Below are 23318 nucleotides of genomic sequence, written 5' to 3'. Positions count from 1 at the left end.
GAAGGGAGAGCCCAGCCATGCTGGAAACTGCCAAAGCGCCAAGGCCCCAAGGAGCAATACGCTTGGCTTGCCAGGGAACGGGCCAGCACAGCTAGTGGGGCAAGTGAAAAGCTCCCACAGAGGCCAAGGGAGACATGGGATGCAGGTGTGCTAGTCAAGGAGCTGGCAGCAGACAAGAGGCGGAGAGCAGGGATGAGCACGAGGGGCCATCAGAGACTTGGGCCCAGGTTCCAGGTGGGATGAGGAGCTCCTAGGAGCTGCCAAGCAGTACTGCCTTACACATTTCATCGGTTCTTTGCACTTTAAAAGATCCACTAGCAAATTCCGTGAGCTCTACCTTCAAAATCTATCCTTGCACGACTGCTTCCCGCCCCTCCTGTTAAGACCGCCCTAGTCTACCTTCCCTCGGCACCTCTGCCTGGGTTACTGCTGTGACATGGTTATGGTTGCCTGCGTCTATCCGATTCAACTGGAATGTAGTGGCACAGGCACAGAAAGAGAGGGAAGAGGTCCCTGGGGCAACCCCCAACATAAAGGCGGAGCAGCAGAAGGGAGGGGACAGTCCGCACAGCCGGGCGGCCTGGTGCTGTAGGCTGCGTGAAGACAGCACTGAGACAGCAGGAAGGGACTGAGCCGACTCCTGCGTACCAGTGGACAGGGGGACCAAGAGGACTCCCCCGGGGACCCTCAGCAAGCTGGATGTTGTATTCTGAACCAAGAGTTATTTGGGAATGTGTTTTTAAACTGGTTAATATACTGTCGCGTGCCAAATTCTGTACTTCTACGTTAGCAAGAATAAATACGTAATTTAAAAACTGCTCACTACTGTTTGTGCTCCTTTTGCTTTTATTATTAGGAGGTAAGTTTTATTCTTTTATTAATATTGTTGCTTTATATACTTTTGGGAATGTTCTAGGAATTTACAAGTTTAAGGCTATATCTATTTTTATACTTACTAAATTCTCAGTGAAATGCGTGTTTTATTATTGTGAGGTTGCCTTCTGCATCCCTAATAATGCTTTTCTGACTTAAAACTTTTTCCACAGGCTGTTAATAGAGCAGCCCACCCATCCTCCCTGGCCAGTGGGCAGTGAAATCCTTTTGTCCACCTACTTCAAAGAGAGGGAAGCGCACACAGCGGCCCGCGAGAAAAGCCCACCCTTTGGTGTGGCAGTGAGACCAGTACGGTCCAGGAGTGACGTGTGCAGGGCCGCCCCTCAGAACTAACTGGGAGATGCATACACGTGCAGCGTACTGGACCTCAAGGTGAAGCCCAGCTCTTCCTGCAAGACAGAGGAAGAGGTCTGGGCATCGCAGCTTCAAAAGCTCTTAGAAGGAGCAGAGAGCGCAAACGCCGTTCTCAGTCACCAGCGGATGTGTGCTGTTAGTGAACGTGCACTTCTGTCTAACGTGTCGAGAGCTTTAATTCTGACCACCTCTGCTCTGCCACACATCCAGCATTTTCCTACATTTTTATTAGAAAAAAATCAGTGCTTGTTACTATTTCTGTTTTTAGAGACCTGCCCAGCTTTGGGGCTGGCATTCCTCCCTGCATGTGAGACCCACGTCAGACACCCCGCCGCTCTCCCTGAAGGGTTCCTGGAGAGGCTCTGCCAGCGGTGGCCTGTCTGAGGGGGGCACCGGGGCTGCCCGGCTCGGACGGGCGCGTGGCTGGAGGGCAGACGTGGCTACCAGGTCCTCTTCCTCACCGTTCCGAAGGCCTCGCCTGTTACTTCCTTGGCACTGACTACCACTGTGGAAAAGTCTGAATTTTCCTCTGGCTCCTTCCAACATCATCTCTTTTTCTTTATACAACACAATTTTACTACAATCTGCCAAAGTATCCATTTACTCTCCCTAATCCTAACTGGGATTCTACGTTAATCCTGGACTTGAGGATTCCTGTCATTCATGGGTTCTAGGAAACTCTCAGCCATTATATTTGGTTTACCTCCTCTCCCTCCTCCTTTTCATTCTCTTCTTCTCGAGTTCCTATCAGAAATGGACTGACCTTCTCATTCTTCATGTCACAGAAACTTGCTTTCCCATTTCCCATCTGTTCACCTCTCTGTGCTGTGCTTTGGGCTAATTTTCTCAGATCCGTGGTCCTGGTCCCTGATTTTTTAGCTGTATCTCTTGTGCTGTCCCATCATCCAATCACTTCTAGAACTGCTGCTTGGTTATTGGTTAAGAGTCCCCTCTCCGTCAGGGACACTTCACACTCCCTCTACCTTCCAATATGCACAACCACCTGCACTGAGCTTCCCACTCCTGAAAACCACATCGGAAGCAGCTCTGTCTCTGACCAGTGTCTTTTACGACCTCCCGCCAGATCCTGCACTGCCCTCGTGAGCCTACCACAGCTGACGACATTCTCAGCATTCTAAGGTGACCTGTTGCTGCCAGGATGGGCAAGCGGGCTTCAAAGCTGGGCACGAGCAGTCAGACAGCGGGGTGCCGGTCAGAGCTGCACCACAAACCGCCTGGGAGTGCACCTTAGGTCACCTTGCACCTCTCATCTCTGTTCTCATGCGTAAAATAGTCTTCACCTCGGAAGGTTTGGGGAGAACTAAGTGACATGGACAGTTTACAAATTACAAACACAAAAAATGTAAATAGTTGCACAGCCCCTGGCTCTTCGCAGCCACTCAGTGGGGACATCACCCCCACCTTCCTCAGGGTTACCACCAGCAGCAGCCTCTTTGCCCTTCATCGCACGGGGTCAGCCGACAGGAAGTCCCAACCCACCCAGCCCGCGTGGTTCTTGCTTCTGAGGACTCAGGCTCCACTGAATCAAGTGGTGCCCACTGAACCTGAACTGAGGTCAAATAAATTGGCTCCAAAGAAGAAAAACACAACTCACCAAACACTTTAAGGAGCACTGAGAATGTCACTATGGTAAGTGTGCCTCGGACGCGTCTGTGCAAGCGAAGAGGACACCAGAGTGTGCTACATACAAACACCCGCACGTCTTGGTAAGTAACTTTTAGACAGTCTTAGTTTTTAAACACTTATTTGATTAACTGACTAAATAGCTAGAGGTGAAATCTTCACTAGCCATCGCTGTAAACCAACCAAAGTAAATTGTCACGGAACATTCTGTTCCCACTATCGGGTGTATCTGAAAATACAAGTCTGCTTCTTCCGTAAACTCTAACTGGAGTCTTATGTGCCTAAAATGCGACCTTTTCTCTCAGAGTGTCTGACGGGCCCGGCCCTGCGGGGGAACAGGCTGACAACACCTGACGCCCTCCATCCCTGCGGCGTCACCCATCAACAGGAGAGGCCAGAGTTCCCCAGTCGTGCTGTCCCCGCCGTGACAGCTTTAGATGCGTGATTCCCTAAGAGCGGGCCGGGTCACTTCCCAGTGATGAGAGCCCCTGGGAAAGAACCAGGGCAAGGACAAGGTAGGGATTCCTTTAAGGCACCTGGAGTCCTCGGTTTCATCCCGACAGCTGGAGTCCCTAGGAGACCCCTTCCTGCTGTGATGTCCTGTGTGAGCACTGAGCACCCAGTCCGGCACCACAAAGCCAGTGATGCAGCCCAGGAAGGAGGCTGGGAACTGGCACAGCCTCTTCAGGAGCATCAGGCCTGCCGCACACAGGGATGCAGTGCCACGGACAGGCAGGCTGGGGCTGTTAGAGCAGAGTCGCAACAAAGCAGCAGAGGCCAGGAGGGCGTGGCCAGCAACCAGCCATCCCAGCAGGAGGCAACGAGCAGGCCAGCAGCCGGAAGTCAGCAGTGCCCCAAAGACAGACTCCACAGAAGTGGAGGACAGATCCCAGGTGGAAAGTCACCAGCCAACTTCACGCAGCAGTCACAAGGACAGCCAGCGTGAAAGGTCAGCATAGGCGCTCGCCCTCTGGTGTGTGACGGAGCACGGAAAGCAGCACGTGCGAATGACAGGAAGCAGGTGTGAGGTCTTACTTCCACTCCTCCGGTGGGTGTGCGAGCTCGTACTTCTCCCGCACGCTGGAGACGCCCATGTCCAAGTGCAACCAGTGGACCTCCTCTGACCGCAGGTGGCTGAGCCGGAATCCATAGCAGGCCACGTGCTTTACCTTGTGACTGTCCACTATCTTCTGAATGATGCCCTAGAAACACACCCCACAGAAACGGCCGTTAGACACAGCACTGCACGCTCCAGCTTGACACAAGGGCCGCCTCTTCTCGTCAACGACCAGAGACCTTGGGAAAGGAGTTTTAGGTTAAAGACTATGGAATTCCACCTGGGGGTCTTTTTTCACAAACAGTACTGTTATGAACCAGGAAAAGCCAAAACAGACAGAAGCTCTTTTCTGTACTGATAAGCAAGGCACAGAAATGCAACACGGTCTGCGGCCTGCCCTCCACACCGCCCCCACGCCTGCCAAAGCACACCAGCCACCCTTGGGGATCACTTTGCAGAGGGCCAGACCCAGGGAGGGGTTACACTTTCTGAACCAAGGACAGCCTACTCTTGGAGACCAGGCTGTAACTACTAGGATCACTGTTTAAAAACGCGCATTGAGGAACACACAAGGAAGGCCAGGTGTCCGAGAAAATCGACAATGTAGGAAGTTATCTGAAGCGGGCCCAACCACTCTGTCTGCACTCCAAACACTGATGGGCAGCAATCTAAACCGGCCCCCAAATTTGACAAATGCTTCTGCGGCCCATGGCTCCAGAGGAGGGGAGGTGACCTTTGTAGGGAGCCACTGGGGGGGCTTCCCAGAGGAAGCGAAGCCTCTGCTGGGGCTGCAGGGAGGGGAGCAGAAGGCTGGGCCCCCCCCTCACGGCAGGGACACGGGGTGCTCACGAGCCTATGTGTGTGTGAAGAGGCCCACAGGACAGCTCGCTCCGCCACGTGAGGAAGCCACCGGCTGCCCTTGTGTGAGGCTGTGTTAACCATAGTCCCCGAAATCTTCTCAGTCTTTTAGGCCATTAATAGGGGTTTTTAGATGATGGTGATACTAACATGAAAATGTCTATTAAAATCATTACTTGTTTTAAAAACTCACAGGTAACTGGAGCTAGCATGTAACTTAACATGTAAGACACATGTTAGCACACTGGTGTTTCTTTATCACAAAATCCTATGTCAACGATACAATTGGGGGTGCCCCCGGCCCGCCCTGTGGGAAGGACAGACGGCCCATGCCACACTAAGAAACTGGCGGGAACCCCAGGTGTCCGCACCCAGGGCCACTCCTGCACAGGGCTCCTGGTGCCTGCACGTGGCCCACCTCCCGTGCAGACTGCTCAGTCCCAGGACGAGCTGTGTGTCAAATACAGGAGTGGGTGGCAGGAAAGGACAGAGGACAAAGGCATGAACAAAGGACCAGACTGGAAGAGGCAAAGAGAGCTTTACAAAGAAGAATTCTCAGGGAGACAGGAAGGATGGGGAGAACTGAGCTAAGCATAAAATGTCCTTCTAACTTTGGATTCAAGGCCAGGAAATGCTGTGAATGATGGTGCAGGCTGTGCCCTAGCGGAGGGCTCCTGGCCAAGGGAGCAGGGGGTGGGCGGAGGGGGGAGAGCTGAAATCCAGCCCGAGCTCCAGGGTGGGGGATCTGCCCAGAGGAAGGGACATCTTTTCTAGTAATCCTCTCAAAGGTGACTCCTGCAGCTTCTCCCCACCAACACACAGATCCCTGAGCTGCACGAGACAGGAGCTGGCGTCTCTTTCAAACTCCCACAAAGGCACCTCTGTCCGCCACCTCAGCTCTGCTCGCTCACTGCCAAGTGTGCCCCAACGCCAGTGCCCTCGCTCGAGCACGGCCCTCTGCTCCACAGCGCCGGCCGCCGTGGCAGGCCTTCCTCCCAGTCAAGGCTGCCATGCACGCCTGTGTGTCGGTCATCTGTCCCCGTGTGCCTGTCTACCTTTCCACACCTGGATGCAGAGCACGTGCAGAGCACAAGCCATTCCTCAGACTTGTATTTGCCATCAGCACCCCAGGAGCAATCCCACCTTCCCTGATGACCCCCGCAAGGCTACCCCACCCCTCCGAGTCCTCTGAGCTCATGGGACACACACTGGAGCTCCCTGCAGATCAGGGAGGCTCAGCTACAACTGCAGTGCTTACTAGGGAAAAGCAGGTTCTGGGAGTTGGAGTTTTACGGAATGGACAGAAGGTTAGCCATTTCACTTGATCATACTGCCTGAAGACTCCCAGAAGGACTTCAGGAATGGGTCTGCATAACACTGTAGCATCTCGTACTAAACGAGGTTGCAACTTTGACTCTCCACTAAAAACTGAAAGCGGTAACACAGAGACACACCTTGTTTTTCAATCCTCACTGGAGGATATGTTTATTGCTTTTAGAGAGAGAGAGAGAAGGGAGGGAGGGGAGAGACAGACAGACAGACAGACATTGATGAGAAAGAAACATCCATCAGCTGCCTCCCACACGCACCCTGACCAAAACTCAAACCCACAACCTAGGCCTGTGCTCTGACTGAGGATCGAACCTTGCAACCTTCTGGTACACAGGACGATGCTCCAACCAACCAAGCTGCCAGGGCAGGGCAGGAGCTGAATTAAATCTAGAAGTTGAACTTCCTAGGACTTCTACATCACAAAGGGTTTGTGGCACCAAAACCCTTTGGATCCAGAATAATCAGTCCTCTCTCAGAGAGAACACACACAGCAGCAGAGGTGCCACCTAACAGCCAGCGCCGGAAAGGAACCAAGGATGAACACAGACATGGGCACTGTCAGGGACCAGACGCGGAAACTGCCAGGAAGCCGTTCTTGGCACAAGACAGCTCTGCTGACATTCATCACTTCCACAAATGCACAGAGCCCCCGATGTTTGTGAATTTTCCAGTTCTAATCAGAAAAGTGATTGTAAATGGATCAGAAAGTTAACTTTCCGCTGCAGTTCTATACCCACTCCCAGCTTGGCAGCGACAATTAATAGTGATCCAGCCAGGTGTGGTCCCCTCTGGGGACTGAACGTGCTACGTCTTTTCCTCCCACAGGTTTGGGAATAATGCCCACCTTCCTCTAGTGGCTCAGGCAGCACCGACAGCTGACAGTGTGTGACAGATGGGGTGGGCAAAAGGAGGGTGACAGTGGTTCGTATGGAGACAGACATCTGTCCCCTTAAAGACAAGCATGGGCTAAATGGGGGGCAGGAAGGAGGAAGGATTCCTTTAAACACTGATTACAGTAAACACTTCCGGGAATTTTACACACTGAACTCCGTCTTCCAAAGCCCCGGGGTTACCTCCCACTCCTCAGTCTCTGGAACCTCTGTCTGGGGTGTGCAGCTCCCAGAATTCTCTCTCCAACTCTCTCACCCCCACAGCAAACCCGCCTTTCCCGGCCAACCCCAGGACCCCTCAGAAAGCACCTTGTGCACTGCCCGGCAGTGAAGGTCACGGCTGCCTCTCCCCGCAGACATCCACTGTGCAAGCAGGGACCTCCTCGACCTCCAGAACCTCGCCAAGGGTCTGACGTAGACAGGACAGTCAACAACTTTTAAGAAACTACCCTATTTAGAGTTATGAAAATACTTTCAAAATCACACTTTCCAGAAAACAACTTCCTATTTCACAAGTATTAGAGGCTGTTTTAATTGCTTTGTTTCTTTGTATCCTTTGAAGAATTGAAAAGAAAACCAGGGGATTGGAAAAACTACAATAAAAACACATACTTACATAAAAAGAGAAAAGCAAATAAAGAAAAAACAAATTGAAAAGATTAAAAGCCAGGGGAGAAAAGTAAGTCAGTGGTGTTATATAAACAACGTATGATTCAGTTATTATTCTCCGAAGGAAGTTCACGACAATCTAAACTCTGGCCAGTCACATGTTAGTGAAATGAACATTACAAAGAAAAGGTTAAGATCTCTGCGATACGGGACCGGGAATCACCGCTTTACTTCTCCTCGGAAGCACCACCAACGCCCGCCTGCACCCACTGGCGGTGCCCCAGGGAAGCTGCGCTTACCCTGACGTCGGTGGCGTCTCCGTGCCTGATGATACTGGCCCATGTGGTCGGCTCGCTGTTGCTTTCAAAATAGTGAAAGACTTTTAGCACTCGCTCCATGGCTCCTGGGGAACGCTCCACACCGGTCCCCAGGTGCGTCTTGGTACTGGAATTTGGTGTGTGATTCAAGTTTGGGTCCAGGTAAGCGGCTGCCATTATCTTGCTAGATGCTAGGTACCTGTCATATTCTGTAAGAATAAAAACAATTTTCACTGTACAATATTTGGAATCTACTGACTGAAATGTGATACATTAACAATTACATTAACCTATTAACAGCACTGTTTCATGTCCTCTCTCTGTGCTGGAGGAGAACGAGGACCTGACCCAACAAGATACTAATCACTGTATTCCCCACTCCTGCACTCAGGGCAGAACCAGAATCTCGGTAGCACGATATTCATTACACAAACTACTAAAAGGCCAGGAGTTTTATTTCAGGTCTGTCAAAAATCCACTGTACTGCCCTGGCTGGTGTGGTTCAATGGATTGAGTGCTGGCCTGTGAACCAAAAGGTCACCGGTTCGATTCCCAGTCAGGGCACAGGCTTGGGCTGTGGGCCAGGTCCCCAGGTGGGGATGTGTGAGAAGCAACCACACATTGATGTTTCTCTCCCTTTCTTGCTCCCTCCCTTCCCCTCTCTCTAAAAAGTAAATAAATAAATCTTTCTAAAAACCCACTGTATTATCTATAAACAATGTGGCTTACCCCCTCTAAAGCATAGCCTTTAAACCTGCGGGAACGTCTCACAGGAAACCAAACTTTAATTTGTCACCTACTTTCCGGAGCGTGTCCGTGAGACCCAAGCACCGCCTCCCCACAGTGACAGTTCAGTGAGTGGTCAGCACACCCACCGGGCTTCGGTGACCAAACCCAAAGACGAAACACGGTCCTCCGGCTCAGTCAGCCGCCCTGCAGGGGTCGGAGACATCACAACAGAACAAAACTAAACCCATAAACAGAAACACAGAACTTCTCTAACTCGAGGCAGGACCTCCACGTGAAGATGAGGGACACGCCTGGGCAAGACAGAGACTCCCCTGGGGAGACCCCGCCAAGCCAGGTGGAAACAGTCCCTCTGGGGTCTCAGACATTGTGAGGCCCTTGTGACAACAGGTGACAGAGGTGGCTGCCTTGTCCCAAAGGGCACTTGCCAATTCTATGTCTTCGAGGCCTGAAGATGCAAGAAAAAAGGCTCTCATGAGAGAGAAGCCAGCCGAGGTCCCAGCAGCACAAGACCGAATGGTGAGTGTGCCCCACGCTGCGGCTGTCCCGAGGGCCCACCAGCCCTGAGCCACACCCCGAGGCAGCCCAGCAGAGGAAGCGGGTAGGGAGAGAGGAGGAGGCACCCAGCTGACAACACAAGGGGTATCTGGCACCTCCTGGAGGGTCTGAACCACACAGCAACAGCCTTGATCGGATCAAACAGAAGGTGCGCAACACGGTAGCAAGTCACCTTTGCAAGGGAAATTGTTACTCAACAGGCATGTGAAACATTTACCAAAACTGACCACATGCTGGGTGAAAGAGAAAGATTCGATACAAATCAAAGACTAAAACTACTCAGAGTATGTTCTGTGTCTGAAACTAAGCTGGAAAACAACAAAAAGATAACCAGAAAACCCCCAATTGTCTGGGAATTAGCAAGGCATCTCAAGTACCCCATTACCCAAAAAGGAGCTCAAAGTATCCTGAACTGAGAGATACGATGAAAATAAATATCGAAACTGGATGCCGCCCTGGCTGGCGTGGATCAGTGGATTGAGTGACAGCCTTCAGACCAAAAGGTCGCCCCTTCGATTCCCAGTCAGGGCACAGGCCTGAGTTGTGGGTCGGGGTCCCCAGTGGGGGGTGTGTGAGTAGCAACCACACACTGATGTTTCTCTCCCTCTTTCTCCCTCCAAAAATAAATAAAATCTTAAAAAAGAAATAACGTGGATAGAATTGTTCTTAGATTAAAATCTACACTATTAAATGCATATTTCAGGAATGGAGATTGGAAATCAATTATCTTAAGTAGTTAATATCTAACAGTACAATTTAGAAGCTAAACAAAATGAAGTTATTTCTTTGAAAAGAGTAATGCGACTGACATTACATGGCAGACCTCTGGAAGGGCTACTCAAGTGAGAAGCGGCAGAACTAGCAATGTCAAGGGTAAAAGTGAACAGGTAAGAAAATATCAATAATAAATAAGAGGTAATAATAGGATATTAAAATAGTAATAAGAGATTATGAACCTTATGCCAATAAACTTGAAAATTTAGATGCACGCACAATTCCTGACAAAGTGCACCTTACTAAAACTGAAAGAAGAAATATAAACTCTATAAAGACCTATTCTACTAAAAATAATTTAGAATTGAAGTTTTTCCCACAAAGAAATATTTGAATACTTTTAACACTTTAAGGAACGAATAATATTAACCTCACGGAAATTCCTCCAGAGAATAGGGAATGCTTCTCAAGTTGTTCTATGAGGCCAGCAAAGCGGTGCAAATCCAGCGAGGACAAGACACAGAGACCTGCTCCTTCTGCACAGAGCAGAAGGAAGGGTGCCAATTGGTCTTTCTTACACATGCAAGTGTAAAAGTCTATGCAAGACACGAGCAAATCTGATTAGCAACATTTAAAAAGAAAAATATATTATGATCAAGATGAGTTTTTTCAAGAAATACAGAAGTGGTTACACATTCGAAAAGCAATCAAGTTCACAGCAGCTGTGTTCAGAATTGCCAACACGCAGAAGCGGCCAAGACACCTTCCGTAGGTGATGGGCAAACACACCGTGGTCCCGCCGGACCGTGGGATGTTACTTGGCGCAAAAAAGGAATCAGCTGCCCAGCCACGAAAAGACACAGAGGAGCCTTAACTGCACGTTACTACGTAAGAGAAACCAACCCGAAAATGCCACATGCCGTGTGGGTGCAACTGCACGACACTCTGGACAAGGCGAAGCCAGAGAGACAGTGACCATTTCAGTGGGTGCAGAGGTTGGGGGCAAGGTGGGGAGGGGGGAACAGGCGGAGCACGGGGACTCTCAGGGCAGTGCAAGTGCCCCGTATGGCACTAGGGTCGGCTGCGGGTCCCCGCACTACACGGTTGTGCAAACTCGCTGAGCAGGTGAACCTAACATGAACGACGGACTCCGGGCCGCTGCACCGTGTCCGCGCAGGCCCATCTGTTCCAACCAAGGCCCCACTCTGCTGGGGGACAGAGGGAGGCTGTGCAGGGCAGTGGGGGCACTGGGTGCATGGGAAACCTCGGTACCTTCTCCACAAATCTTTTTGTGACCCTGACTGCTGCTTTTAAAAAAGTTTCAATTTTTTCTAAAAAAGCAGTCAGTGTAGCCCCGGCCAGGTGGTGCGGCTGGCTGCGGCGTCATCCAGTACACCGTACAGCAAAGGGTCAGAGCTCGCGCAGGAGGCGACCTGCGAAGGCTTCTCTCTCACACCGACGTTTCTCCACCTCTCCCTCCCGTCCTTTTCCCTGCCCTCCCTGCCCACTCCCCACACAGGAGGCAACCAGTACATGTTTCTCTCTCCTTTTTGTTCTCTCTAAAGTCAGTACAGTTACCCTTAAGTGAGGACTTTTTTTAAAAATTGAAAAAGCAATCAATGTAATTCACCCTATTTTTAGAAAGGAGAAGAACCACAGTTATCTCAATATATGTAGAAAAAGAATCTGATAAAGTTTATCAACCATTCATGATAAAGAAAAAATTCTTAGCAAAGTAGTAACAGGAATAAATTTCTTTATATCGACACTGAAATTAAATAAGGGTGGAAAGCCCAGCCCCTCACGCCCCAGCCTAAGCCTGGGAAGAAGTCATGGTTAACCGCCGCTGCCACCACCATGGGTAATGGCACGCCGGGAAGTCTGGGCAGAGGCCACGCGCAGAAAGGGAAGTCACACGGGGCTGGGAAGGAAGAGCCCCAGCTACTGCTCTTCACAGGCCCCACGAGTACGGGCCAGAGGCAGACTACCAGAACCGCTCGATGGGCCGAGCACGGCTGCTGGGCCGCCCTGCAGAACCAAGCACACCTCAGGCGGCTTCCACGGGCTCCCCCGCACAGACGGTGAAACCTAGCGGGTCTCGGCGCCTGCTGAGAGGAGCCTGCGTCTCCAGAGCAGCCACGGGGGAGGGAGACCAAAAGGCGGCGCCGCTGGGCCCCAGGCCCGCAGAAGCAGGCCTCGCAGAGGCACCAGCGGGCTCGCGCCCTCCCACACCAGCAGAAGGGAGCCGCCTCCCCGCCCCACAGGCGCCACTGCAGTTCGGGGCCCTCATCTGCTTGTCACTCTGTCTGGGCTCCGTGTCCCCAAACCGGCCACATTTCCACCAGCAAGCCTTCCTTGACCCTTCCGGATAGTCCTGCGTGTGGCTCTGTCAACAACCACATCAGGCCCTCACGACGACTGGGCGCATGCAGGGCCGGAGCCGCTGGCCGCTGCGACTGGCCCACTTCCACACGCTCCTGGGGGCGCGGGGCTGAGACTGGCGCCACCCCGAGTGGGAAAGGCCCTCCCCACCCCCGCCACGGGGAGGCGCTTCCCAGGGCTTTGTCACTGTAACCCTTCTACAACAACCTGTGGCCGGCTGTGTCCTTTGTAACTTTTCCACTTCAACCGGACACAGAGCCCTGCTCCTTCTGCACAGAGCAGAGTACCTGTTTCAGCCACGATCCAGGAAGAGGAAGCTGAAGGACCTGAAAGACTGAACCAACTGGTTTCTCCCGGCTCAGACCTCCTCCTCCTCACTCCGCCTGTGGCGAAGAACCAGTCAGTTTTCATTTCTAACCTGCCCCAGACCAATAATCACTTCTGCAAAGTATTTCTAGGAAAACAGAATTTAACAATGAAAGACATACAAAAGTCAAGCACAAAACTTCTATCACCCGCCAACAAACATAGAATTCCTGTTAAATCGCTACGGGGGTGGCCTGTCCTGGGTGGCCACGGTGCCAGCTCCCCCAGTCTGCTGGCAGCCACCACACGTGCAAGAGTCCCGGACACGAGCGAGCACCACGCCGCGGCAGGGACAGCTGCTGGGCCGTCCAGAGCCTCGGGGCTCCCTTTAGTGAGCAGAGGACACATTTCAAGGGTCCTTGGTGCCCAACTTTTTTTCTCTTGGCAGAAGCAGGGCAATCCCAAGTCAGGGTGTGAGGGAACAAGGCGGGGACAGACCCCCCAGTCTGACGGAAACCCCCTGAAGCGGCACAACGGCACACACGCCGGGGGGAGAGAGAGCCAGGGCCACACGGACACCCTACTGCAGGGCTCCCGGTCTCCGTTCGCTGTGCGCGGGGACAGCCCGCCATGAGGGCAGCCTCCTCAAGGCTGACACGTGCTGGCCCTTTAATAAAAACAGAGATGCTCGCCAGATGTGAGCGGAGACCCCAAGAATGTAAATTAGTACAGCTATTTTTTAACATTAAGACAAACAAGTTTGAAGAGATTTTTAAAAATAACTTGGTGATAATCCTAGTTAAAGTAAATCCTTAAACAAAGTAGACTGGTGTAGAAGTTTTCTTCTCCCTAATCCGTTCTTTTGCACGAGATCTGGGTGTATTTTCTCACCAAACACTCTCACTGGAACACCCTAAGCTTCCTGTACCGATCTCACCGGACAGCTCACTGGACGGAGCAGCTAAGACGCCATCCCCGACCGCCCACTCCTGCGACGCCACGTGCGGCAGCTCACCCTCCCCACAGCAGCCTGTCTGCCGCTCCCCCACACTCCGCCTCCACTGGGAATGGACGCACCCCCTTTCCAGAGGCAGGCAAGTCCGGGTCAGGCTTCCCACCTCCTAAGCTACAAGTTGAAGGTGATCTGAAGAAAGGGAAGGAAAGGCACCTCAGGCTCCACGGTGCTCTGGGGAGGCCCACTCCCCACTGTGGAACCCTGCCGCCACGCTGAACTAAAGCCCAAGCCATCCAAGCGCTGTGCTCTGGGAACCTCCACTGACAGCCAGCAGCCACTTCTGCACCACGGGACAGCCAGCTTAACAGTGGACCCTCTGGCTCCCACCACCTGGAGAGAGAGGAACTGTCCCAATCACACGCCAGAACAAAACACTTAATCCTTGTCGGTCCCGGCCACCAAGTGCTGGGATGGCCTGTTAGCAGCTATGAAGCATGTCCAGGCAGCTCTCCCGTTGCCCAGCAGCACGGGACCTTGAAGTGACCTGCCGGAGGAACTGGAACAGCGCCTGCCGTCCCCCTCGCCTCCCTGTGCAACCAGAGGTACGCGGTAGGCACCGCCCCAAGGCCTTGGCAAACTGTCAGGCCCCCTCCTAAGTCTGGGGCGGCTTCCCACACTTTATACCCTTTTGTGCTTTAAGGTTGTGAAATATCACTGAGAGTTCCTCTAATGTGAACTTGTTGGCTGCGTCACTTCCTCAGAGACATCGTCTTTTTGTCACCACTGTTTTCTTCATTTATATCAATAAACCCACCCTCACTAAGCTCCTCTGGCCGCACATCTAGAAGGTCTGGGTCAGCAGCACGAGCCACCCCAACCCACCGCCACCTACTTTTTTCTGCACCTCTATTCACACTCAGAGTCCCGCGGTTATGTGAGCGCTTCCGTCAAGTCTCTGCCTACTGCACACCTGCTGCTCGTTGTTCCTTCTGGCCTGAGGCCTGGGTCTCTTCATCAGCACGGTCTCGGGAGCAACATCAACAGTCTGCGAAGTCGGTCCGCAGGCTTTCAAAGGTGGCCTGCGGGCTGAATGAATGAGTGCAATTGTGTTTGCTGCTTCAGGCCACATCTCCAGGCAGACCCAGGTCTCACCCCAGTCTTGTCAGGCAATCACCCCATTCAGACCTCCCAGCCACAGCCGATTTCTCTCCCAAGGTTAGCACTTCTGTTTCCAGTCCACATCTCCTCCTCGTGGCCAACCCCCCCGCCCCAGCCCCGGGCGCCCATTACTGTGACACGCCACTGGGCCTGTCACTGGCCAACAAGGCGACAGCGCGGCTGCACGCGCTGCAGTCCGTGGGAACCAAGCAGTGGGCTCTGAGAAGTGCCGTGCCCACCCCCATCACCGCTCACACCCGCGGCTGACGTGCGCACTCGGGCTCCGTGTGTGGGACTGAGGTGCGAACCATCCCACGGAGGGACTTGGACTGTTTAGCTGAACCGCAGAAACCGGAAGTTCTGCATGTTGGAGCCACGCACCCCCTGTACAATGCAACTAATGTCTTTATAAAAATACTTCATCTTAAACTTCAGGTAACGTGACAAATTATGTAAACCTACGTTTATTTGAAGGGTCACTGTAAAAATTTTAACATTTCTGATAATACCCAATATGTCTTTAATATCAACTTTAAATTAATTTCTAAGAGATCTAATTAATAGAGGCCTTAAAAGTAACTGGTGAACAATTTTTGGAGACTTAAAAAAAATCCTAATGAAATCAGGAATGACAAAATATAAAGAACACTATTGTACAAAGTTATAGTCTTACTTATATTCTTTCCTACTTAAACATTTATTCTTTATAAAGCCAAATTCATAAAGTGCCATAAGAAATACATTTTAAACCAAAAGTTAAAAATGTTTAGTGTATCATAACCTACTTGTGTATACTTAAACACAGACACACAGAGATATATTAAAATTACTAATAAAAAGAAAAAAAGGAGAGGTTATCGAAGAAAACCGCTCCCACGAGCTGCCACACCCGGCCAGCTCCAGCAGTGCTGGGGGCACTGTGACCGGCTCCCGTCCCCTGTGAAGGAGGGGGACCTAAAACAAATGTTAAGGAGATCCTCTCTCGGGATCCGAGGGAGAACCGCTCTTTCTATTTCTTAATAAAATATCACAGTGACTTTCTACTTCGGGTATTTCCAACACTGCTAGATCCTTCTCACGTTTGGGACTTGAAAACCACAATGTGGCACTTGAAGTTCTACAACGAAGACACATCACTGACCTGCAGCCCAATCAAAAATAAAGCAAAGAAAAGCTGGAACAGATGAAGAGGGGCTACTGGGACGCACACACGAGTGATGGTCCAGAGGTGGCCTCACCAAAGGGGAAGGGCCTCCAGGACAGCGCTGGCCAAGAACAGGCAGCAGACGAGCGCCACCGGCCCACGAACTCCCACGGGGAGGCCAAAGGCTGCGGCGTCCCTGGGACTGACAGGGGCTGACCGGCAAGAGAGCAGGGAGAAGGTGGGAGGAAGCCTGCGCCCTCACCATCCTGGCGTCACGCGAACACGGCAGCTGACATGGCGGGCAAAGAGCCCACGGCCATGGCTGGATCAACCAGGTGCTTGGACAGCTAGGTGGGAGGCCAGCCAGGTGAATCTGTGTCACATGATGTGACCCCCAGTTTTCCTGGAAAACTCAACACTAAGAACTGCCTCCCTGGAGCCAGGCAGGAAGTCTGTGCCCAACTCCTAAGCACTGTTGAACACATGGATCATAACATGCTTGCCCGAACACGTGTGACTACCTGCAGACCTCCCACATGACAGAAGCATGGTTACAACAGTTTTTCTAAGTATTATTTTCTAATTTAATTGACTATTGAAAGATGTAAAGTACAACCGAATTTAAAAGATGTTCGAAATCCATATAGAAAACCTATGTTAAATGATCTCTTCAGCATTTACACGCTTCTAAGTTTACCTCCAACACCCTGCCCAGGAAGGCTCCTTCCCACAGCGGACCACTCACAGCTTTAGCTCGGGGCACTGCCCCCTCTGCCCCCTTTCAGGAGGGACAAGGACTAGCAGAGGAGTTCCGATGCCATGCCAGCAGGCTAGGGACAAAGCCAAGAACCCACCTCCAGGAGAAAGAGGTGTCGAGCCCACCCTGGTCACCAGAAGCACCTCTGCACGCAGTCACTAGGAGACACTGGCATCCCAGGGACCATGGTTTCAGTGAAGGGACTGGGGGGCGGGTGCTGATGAGCGCGGGTTCCAGCGAGTGTGAAAGAGACAGGACAGGACGCGGAAGGAATGCCTGGCACTGGGAGCTGAGACCGGGCCCCCTGAGGGCAACGGGGGGTCTCCCTGCAGGCCCTGCCATCCGGCACAAGAGGCCACATGGCAAACAGGCTGATGGGAAACCAGGCCAGGTGCCTCCACTGACATTCAGGGGATGCTTAACTACAATCCTGTTCCATTAGAGACAGCGTATGTCTAACCTCCATTTAAAAAGACAGAACCGAGTCGAGCACCTTGAGAGCAAACACAGATGCAGGAACAAAAACCTCTGACTGGGTGCTGACGGCAGCCAGGGACCAGGGAGACTGGCCATCCCTGCTGTCTCATGTAATCTGAGCCCAACACAAAACCTCAGAAGTGCACACTGACGCCAACACACCGGAGAGAAGACGAGGAGTAACAGAGCCTGCACCACCTCTGCCTCCAGAGATACCCAGAAAACTGCCGGGAACAGGAAGGAGGGGAGTCGGCAACCATTTCTCTGGCTTGGGCAACTGGGTGGAAAGGGTCCCACTGGCCGAGACAAGGCACACAGAGGGGACACGCTGTTTGCTAGGCCGGGAGGGCAGGAAGTAAGAGGACCGATTCAGTCTGGGGAACACGGGGGCCCAAAAGCCGCAGCTCCCGCCAGAATAAAGCAGGCACTTCGCACCGGGAGTTCAGGAGGGCGGGGGAAGCCGGGAGACTTGGCGTCCGGAAGTTCACTGTGGGAACACAAGCAAACCTCTGTCCACCCCCATCTGCTCTCAGGCTGGGGGACGCATGACTGACATTTGGATTTTGGCTCTTTGAGACCTCTGCACAAGGAAAACTATAATCTCATAGATAAACCAAGTCTTTGTACTCCGAAGGAGAGGTGGGGTCACCTTCCGGAAATGTGTCCACGCCTGTCCTCTGCAGGCCAGGGCTGTGCACCACCCCCATTCATTAATCCTGAAGATGTTCACGGAGCCTGCTATGAAGCTAGGCACCACAACAGATGTGTGGGTACGGATGGGAAGTTGTACATGTGTATGAAGTCCTGCCCCAAAGAGCTTGCAGCCTGCTTAGGAGACTCACACACTCACACGTGATTACTTCTGCTTCGGGACAACTGCAGTAAGAACTACCAGGAAACGGCAGCGGTAGTAAGAACTGTAAAGAAGTCCTGTGTCCCAGCTGCACCACGTGGTCTAAGAGCCAAGGGCAGGCCATTCCGGTGCTGGTAGGAGGGGTAGGCAGCCGGAGGGGCAGGGAACTCCCCACCGGGAGACCCTCATCCTCTGGTTCCAGGAAGCATCCTTGCGCCATGGCCGATGCCTTCCCGCCACCCTCTCTCTCGCCCTCGTTATCTGGACATCGGACCTTCTGCATTCACCAGCCCCACGTCTTTCTCTCCTCCACCACTCATCTTTCCTTCGCATGTTCTGAGAGATTCTTCCCCCATCACCTCCCAATGCTCCCCAAACTGATTTCATTCCTGCTATGCTACTTTCAATTTCCCTGGTCTTGAATGTAGTTTTTTTTTCATTGATTTTAGAGAAAGGAAGGGAGAGAGAGATCTAATTTTGTTGTTCTGCTTACTGATGTGCTCATTGGTTGATTCTTGTTTGTGCCCTGACCAGGAATCATTACCGGCAACCTTGGCATTTCTGGACAACGCTCTAACCAACTGAGCTACACGGCCAGGACCAAGTCTTGAATCTACTTTTAAAGAATTCTGTTGGCCCTTCACCTTCTAGCTCTCTGGAGACCTCACGCTGAGAAGTGAATGCTTTGTCTTGTTCTCTCAGCTTTCTTCCGCTTGCTGTGTCACCTTAGTTGCCTGTGAACTGTTTTCTCTGCTTGTCTCTCTGTTCTGGGTCATGTTTTGAAAGCAGAGGTGGTCTGTCCAGGAGCCCCATGCATGAGGCTGACCTGACGACCAGTGTGCTGAGCAGAAAGGAGGCCAAGAGGCTGGAGCCCCCAGGCAGGAGAGCCACCGTTTCTCCTGGACCAGCCTCCCGCCAGGGCCGGGCACCAGGCTGCTCACAGCCCCGCAAGAGCCAGGGAGAGAGGAAGCGAGCTCATTCCACTCAGACGCCAGGGATAAAGACCAGGACACGCCCTTCTAGTATTCGGGCACTATGTTTTCCCAGAAATTTCCCACAGTGAAGTTTTTAAAATGATACATGCAGAAAATGCACAATGGAGAATATAAGTTATTATAACAGCATTTCAACTGTTGGGCCTCTGAAGGCTTTCACTGGTTAGGGGCATCCCTCAGAATATCTAGACTAAGTTATCCTACCTGCCTTGAGCCATTTAGTTACTTTCTATGGGCAGGACGCCCTAGGGTCACAAAACAGCTAAAACTTCACCGAAGTTACAAAATCAAAGTTGACAAGAATGAGTCCAGTCTGACCCCTGATACTATAGAGGAGCACGGCTGGAAACCCTACGGCAGAGGCATGTTTTGGAGAGGTTGACAGGCAGCGACACCTGAGCAAGACCTCAGTGAAAGAGGAGGCTGTGTGGCTAAGCACGCTGGGAGCTGTGTCTGGCCCCTACTCACGCAACGGGACTCTGAAGTCACTGCAGGCTCCTCATCTGTGCGTGGAAGCGGTGGGAGCTAACCCGTGAGCTGAGACGGTGAACGACTCAGGAGACAAACGGAGCACTCCACAGATGACGACAGATGCTGAAGAAGGGCGACCTGACTTCTCCCAGCAGAGAAAAGGGGAGCACAGAGGAGAAGTGCTCCCTAAACACAGACCTGCCACCCACCTGTTCCACGGATATGTCAGAAGCAGGTCCCAGCCCGAAGCGGCCGTGCCCCTGGGCCCCTCGGACCACCACTCCCACTATCGCAGCTGGTACGTTTGACATGTGTCCCTGAATGCAAAAGCCAAGTGCAGCACGAGTGCTCTGTTACCTTGCACTTCCTCCTGAACCTTGCCCCATTTAAAAAACACGGGTTTTCAAAACTGAAAGTGTGCTGCCAGCACACCATCACCCCGCCACCAACTCACGTGGGCGTTAAAACGAGAATACACAGTTTCCTGGGATTCTTCTCGATGAGTCCACCCACTTTACAAAACAGTAAGACTTTCACAGTAAAAACATCAGTGTGCGACACCCCAGCAGCACTTCACCTCCTTACGAGAAAGAAAGACGAACAAAACAGACCTGGGGGACACAGCCGCTGGCACCACTCTGGTCAGCAAGGTCCCGGCCTTGTCCTTGGGGTTTCTAATGAGGGGACGACACACCTTTCAACACAACATTTTCTGGCCAATGTAAATATAAGAAAATGCATATTTACACATATAATCTTAAACAAAAGCATGTGTAAAAAGTGTCAAGTTAAAATCCAAATAAAATTTGTAGGACCTCAAAATCACCTACAGAGTTGGAAAAGCCAAGTGTCAGAGAGCCGGGGGACACTACCCTGAAAGTGGCCGCTACAGAGGTCTCCCCTGTAACCCCCGGGGCCTCTCCCGGCACTGCACCAGGACGGGGAGAAGTATAAACCACGGGTGGAAACAGAGCTCGGGTCCCCACCAACGCTACCTCCCTAGACACCAACCACCACTGCCCCTCACACCACCTGCTGGAGAGCCCCCCGAAATGACAGCATCTCTGGAACTTCTTCCCAGAACTGAGTGGCCCCTTCTTCCCCAAAACCCCCTCCTCCAACCTCCCTTGGCCTGCCTCCTCAACTGCCTTCGCGCCTCCACTTCCCTGGATGGGGAAACCACCCTCCTTTCTGCTGTAAGCTTGTGTCTACATTTTTTCCAAGCACCTCTGTAAAATCCTTCCCAGTGTTTCAAAACGCTGAAACCAATAATGCAGATACTGATATGCTATGACATGACCAGAGAAATCATCACACAGGGCTTTCTGCATTCGGTCCTGGCAACCGAACACAACCGGTGACCACTACATTCACTTCAACACCTGAAATGAAAACATCTGTCGCCTAGGAAATTGTCGTGTGGTAGAACACTGGTAACAAAGTCCTTCTAACATGTGAAAATCCAATCTTCTGTGGATGGGACCTACGGTGGACTCTTCACACCACATCAACACACAGTGAACTTCATTACCAGGGACCCCGCAGGGTTTCAGTTCCGAGCACACAAATATAGGTCTGCTCCATTATTTTTAGCTGTTCTAATAAGCACTTTATACACACTCCTGAACTGGGACACCGCTGGGTTTTGAGGTTAATGTGACTGATAAAATCAAAGGTGAGGTTTAGAATGTCTAACCACAAACAGAGATTAGTATTTCCTTCGGATCTGAGCTTTCTCATTTTGTCTTTATCTCAGAGCAGTAGACCTCTCTGCTGGAAAATAATTCAGCCTACCCCTATACTCCAACACCCTTGCCTTTGACACACAGCAAAACTTAACCAGGACAAAAGCTAAGGGCCCCAGCCTCCCTGTGCTGGTGCAGGAGAGCAGACAAGAAGGCCGAAAGGAAGTGCGCCCGGAGGCCTACGCAAGGTCACTGGGGAAGCAGAGTGCTCAGCCCCCAGCAGGGGACAAAGGACAAGCTCCTTAGTGCTGTCGGAACGTCCTCCTGAGCAACCCAAACACAAGACCATCCCTCTGAGACGGCCAGCTCCAGCCCCACTACCCGGGCTGAGTTGGACCTGCAGCTGCCCCTCCCTTTCCGTCTTGTGCACGTGTGAGCTCTGTCTCTTGCTCAACCCCAACCTCTGTCAAAGTGATACTCAGCCCTGACCAATGTGGCCCAGGGGGCTGGGCGTCATCCCACAAACTGACAGGTCATGGGTTTGATTCCCAGTCAGGGCCACTGGGTTGCAGGCCACGTCCCCAGATGAAGCGTGTGCAAGGGGATGTTTTTCCTGCACATCAATGTTACTCTCCCTCTCCTCCTCCCTCCCTTCTCCTCTTTCCAAAGATAAATAAAGTCTTTTTTTTTTTCCACAAAGACCAGCAGCCCTGGAGACCCCCACGGCGACCTGAAGGTGCGTGGAACCCCCAGGAGGACTCAAAGGACTCAGGAAGGCCTTTACTCTCGAGGTTATGACAGGGACAGGGACAGATGAAAATTCGCCAAGGAATAGGGGGTGTAGGACAGCGTCTGGGAGGGACCAGGTGTGAGCCCCAAGGATCCTCTCCCGTGGAGTCGTGCTCCTTCCTCTCAGCCACAATGTGGGGAACACGCACAGAGTACTGCCGACCAGGAGGCGCCCCTGAGCCTTAGGGTCTAGGACATTCCCTGGGGGGCAGTGAATAGGCACCACCAGCATGGCCGACGTCACTCTTGGCCCCTTCAGCCACCAAGCAGGTTTGCTGTGCCCCGAGGCTCCTCCCAGAGTCACAGTGTGGTGAAGGCCCGCCCGGGCCCCCCATGGCCCTGCCGTCCCACTAAGCACACAGCCTGAGCAGGCCAGTGACAACCGGGCTGAGAGGTGACTTCCCGGGGGCTGGGTGAGGGCAAACCTTTCTTGTTTCTCTAAAGATTTTATTTATTTATTTATTTTTAGAAAGAGGGGGATGGAGGGAGAAAGAAAGGGAGAAAAACATCAATCGGTTGCCTCTCGCACAGCCACAACCAGGGACCTGGCCGGCAACCCAGGCAGGTGCCCTGACCGGGAATCCAAGATACAACCTTCAGTTTGCAGGACGATACTCAATCCACTGACCCATACCGGTCAGGGCTAAATAGATAAAATCTTTTAAAAAATGATTTTGGTAAAAATGCCTCTACTCATCCATTCTGCCAGTTAACAAATACAATGAAAAAATAAGCTGCTTCGATCAGTTGCTTTGAGATGTGCACAAACACTACAATCTCTCTTCTAAAGTTCCTCTTTCTAAAGTCACTTTCAAGTTCATGTGGAAGCAAGCAGCTGATCACCCCACGTGCCATTGCTGCTGGACTCGTGGGGCTCAGACCGAGCCTGGACTTGGGGAGCGAGCCAAGGGCCTGGGCCTTACAGGGAGGGCAGGTGCTGATGACACCAGCACACAGGGGAGGCAGCTCGCTGCACACGCGTCCCCGCAAGCCCAGGGAAGGAACAAGGCGTCCCACGAGCACAGAACTCCGCACTGGGCACTCACTGCTGGCCACGCTCGGTTTCCACACACCAGACAGTCCTGAGGCTCCCAACCCTAGGTCGGCCAGGTCTTTGCTCTAAGCACCTACTTGTTCCACACAGTGACAGGTGCTGTGTTCAGACAGCATTGCACTAACACAGTTCTCGATCGTATGCTTTAGAAATGCTCAGAAGCCCAGAAAAGAACAAATTAAAGGACAATGCAGTAAATGCCACCAGAGCTAACGGTGCAGCTGGGGGTCGGCACCTAGCCACCCGTTGTCCCTTGGGGGCGCTCCACCCGCACAGCACCCTCCTTTAAAAACAAGCAAGCAAGCAAAATACAACCAG

General features: G+C 52.2%; 1 protein-coding gene across 11 annotated transcripts in view; it reads right to left on the bottom strand.

Annotated features, from left to right (window-relative positions):
* PTK2 (protein tyrosine kinase 2) overlaps positions 1-23318 on the bottom strand; it is a 154672-nt gene that overhangs the window by 94868 nt on the left and 36486 nt on the right. For 8 of the 11 annotated variants that reach the window (XR_008427515.2, XM_053930014.1, XM_053930015.1 and 5 more), the window contains 2 exons: positions 7938-8164; positions 3928-4094 (listed from right to left, as the gene is read on the bottom strand). Coding sequence is in view for 10 of the 11 variants with exons in the window: in XM_053930019.2 (XP_053785994.1) it covers positions 3928-4094; positions 7938-8164 (394 nt within the window). In the remaining variant the exon portion in view is untranslated. Of the gene's footprint in view, positions 1-3927; positions 4095-7937; positions 8165-12563; positions 12583-14509; positions 14704-23318 lie in introns of those variants that run through there. The other 3 variants (XM_053930016.1, XM_053930017.1, XM_053930018.1) reach the window with 3 other exon arrangements.

This window comes from Desmodus rotundus, chromosome 8, assembly GCF_022682495.2.
Source record: "Desmodus rotundus isolate HL8 chromosome 8, HLdesRot8A.1, whole genome shotgun sequence".
NCBI classification, from domain to species: domain Eukaryota; kingdom Metazoa; phylum Chordata; class Mammalia; order Chiroptera; family Phyllostomidae; genus Desmodus; species Desmodus rotundus.
This window is presented reverse-complemented; position numbering and strand designations above follow the sequence as displayed.